At 48.4% G+C, this 2,716-nt stretch overlaps 1 protein-coding gene across 1 annotated transcript; it reads left to right on the top strand.

Moving 5' to 3' along the window:
• Nucleotides 1-479: 479 nt before the first annotated feature.
• LOC133520353 (zinc finger protein Noc) lies at nt 480-2,389 on the top strand. Its single transcript, XM_061854728.1, has 2 exons — nt 480-688; nt 857-2,389. The coding sequence occupies exons 1-2, from the start codon at nt 602-604 to the stop codon at nt 2,105-2,107; spliced, it is 1,338 nt and encodes a 445-aa protein (XP_061710712.1). The 5' UTR covers nt 480-601; the 3' UTR covers nt 2,108-2,389.
• Nucleotides 2,390-2,716: the final 327 nt, after the last annotated feature.

Here is a 2,716-nt window from a genome sequence, read left to right as displayed (position 1 = left end):
ACGGAGGGTCCGGAACCCGTGTTTGACAGGTTTTAGTGTCGGATTAACATTAACGTTATAGACTTAGCGCTGTCAATGCTGTTAAATATCCAGAGCACCTAAAAGCGTCAAAGTTCGTGGAATGAAATCCCCTTTGAACTGAGCATAAAGAGACTCGTAAAAGTAAGTAGTTCCGAATGTGAAGCGATGACGCCGTAATAAACGCGATGTCGGGTAAAAACGCGCGGTGCAGCGGTCAGGTACGGCGGCGAGTCAAAGCGTCATGGGTGGCGAGCCGACACCCGCGCACGTCTCAATCCGCACCCGGCGAAGCCGCCTTTCCTTTTCACCCTACCGCAATGCAGCTATGTGTCGTTTCCGCTTTATTTTTTATCGCCGTACGCTGCAGCGGAGACGTCTGCCCCTCCCGCTCTGACAAAGCTCCTCTGTAGCTCTGACTCGCTCTGCCCGCGCGGGGGGCTAGGCGACTGGTGGGGCCTCGCTCACAGTCCTCGCAGCCGCCGCCACGATCGCACGCGTTCTCGCGCCGTGACAGAGTACTTGCCAGAGGCATTCCGTGATCGCAGTGAAGTTTACAAGTGATAGTAAAAGTTATAGCCAAATGGTGGTGCTTGAAGACGGAGGAATGATGGCTACTAATCCTAATCAATATTTACAGCCTGATTATTTGGCTCCGCTTCCGTCCTCTGTAAGTATTTTACTTAAATTGTTTTTTTTTCTACTAAATTTAAAAAAAACTTTAAAAATATAAAACATGAAAAATAAAACTGTATCTAGTATTAGGGTATCTAATGTTGGAAAAAATCTGCATAATATTGTTCAAAATGAAACTTATGTTATTTTTTCTTTGTTACAGTTGGACTCTAAGAAAAGCCCGCTTGCGCTTTTAGCGCAAACCTGCAGTCAGATTGGTGCGGACACAACCCCGTCCAAACCGCTGCTCCCGCCGCTCGACAAGAAGAAATCAGTGAATAGTGTTAGTGACACAGTTATTCGTTCATCACCAAACAGTATGAAACCGGACAAACCGCGTTCTACCCCGGACAACAAACATCTGGCTTTCAAACCTTATGAAGCCAATGTTGTGTCAAAGAAACCCGAGGAGCGCCCTTCATCTAAAGCTAGCTCCGACAGTTCGGACGACAAAAAATCAGGCAAGAGCACGCCTGGAAGGAAATCTACTCCACCATCCGGCGAAAATGGCAAAAATAGCCCATCCAATGAGCAGAAATCTTCACCCGCTGGCTCTTCAGGCACAAGCCCAATTATCCGATCTGGGTTAGAAGTTTTAGGACACGGAAAAGACCCGCTGGCAGCTTTCAAAAATCTGCCCGGATTATCTGGCTTCAATCCGCTTGCCGGCCTCTGCTGTCCTCCAGGGATGGAGCAGCATGCCAACCCTGCCTTCAGGCCGCCGTACGCCGGCGCTCCGTTCAGCGCTCACCACGCAGCCATGCTCGCTGCTGCCGCTGGATTCCCAGGATCATCCCCCAACCCGTACCTTGGCTACGCTAGAGTCAAAACGCCCGCCGGTGGAGAAACTCTAGTGCCAGTGTGCAAAGACCCCTACTGTACCGGATGCCAATTCTCAGTGAACAACCATCACCTCCTCATGAGCAACGGCAGCTGTCCCGCCGGGTGCACTCAGTGCGACCACCAAAAATACAACATCGCTATGGCGATGGCACTATCACAGCAAGGCGCCGCCGGCGGACTACCTTACCCGCAACTAAGCCGCCCGTACGTTTGCAACTGGATTGTCGGGGAATCTTACTGTGGGAAGCGATTTGGAAATTCTGAGGAGCTGCTGCAGCATTTGAGGAGTCATACGACGGACGGATCGACGCCATCGACGGTTTCCTCGTCACAGCCATCGCTGCTTAATCCCTTGAACCCGTTGTTTACCACAGCCGGCCTCCGCGGTGCATATCCGACGGCCCCGTTGAGTCCGCTCTCGGCCTCGCGGTACCACCCGTACTCGAAGGCCGGTCTCCCAGCCGGTCTCGGTGCATCCCCCTACGGTGCCTTCAACCCTGCACTAGGCCCGTTCTACTCGCCGTACGCGATGTACGGCCAAAGGCTCGGCGCGGCCGCCGTCCACCAGTAGGCAGTGTAGTGCATACGAATGTCATAAATTAATGTTGTATTGTCCAATTTTCTTCTGTGATATCGATAGACTCTAACTCATGTTCTACGGCGGGACGCGCCATGACAAATTTAGTGATTAGTGCAATTGTAACATAGTTATTTATGTAAGTGGAATCGCCGGCGATGCGCTAGCTCGGACGATGTGACTCTGTACAGCCAAATGTTATATGTAAATAATAATCTCTATGTTTAATATTAAAGGAATTATTTGGAATATAATATCTACATACCAATCATAAAAGTTTATTTTTATTTGACTCTCGCTCATAAAACGCCCTCTGATTTATGGCTTTCATTAAGGAGATTAATGGTCCGTATCTGTTGAATATTCATTGACACAAAAACATGAAAAATTCATAGATCCGTTTGATATTTCACAAAGTAAAATACTTGAATTAATGAATGTTGAGTATTTATATTACGTGGGAGTATAAATTGTAAATATAAAAAGCGCATAAGCAATCAACGTCAAAGTAACATCAAAACAAAATGTTCCAGCTCTCGACAAGAAGACGTAATAAACTGCGTGATTGATTAATACAGCGCCAGCGCACACATTAGGGCCGTC

The sequence above is a fragment of the Cydia pomonella genome, chromosome 8 (assembly GCF_033807575.1).
Source record: "Cydia pomonella isolate Wapato2018A chromosome 8, ilCydPomo1, whole genome shotgun sequence".
Lineage (NCBI taxonomy): Eukaryota > Metazoa > Arthropoda > Insecta > Lepidoptera > Tortricidae > Cydia > Cydia pomonella.
This window is presented reverse-complemented; position numbering and strand designations above follow the sequence as displayed.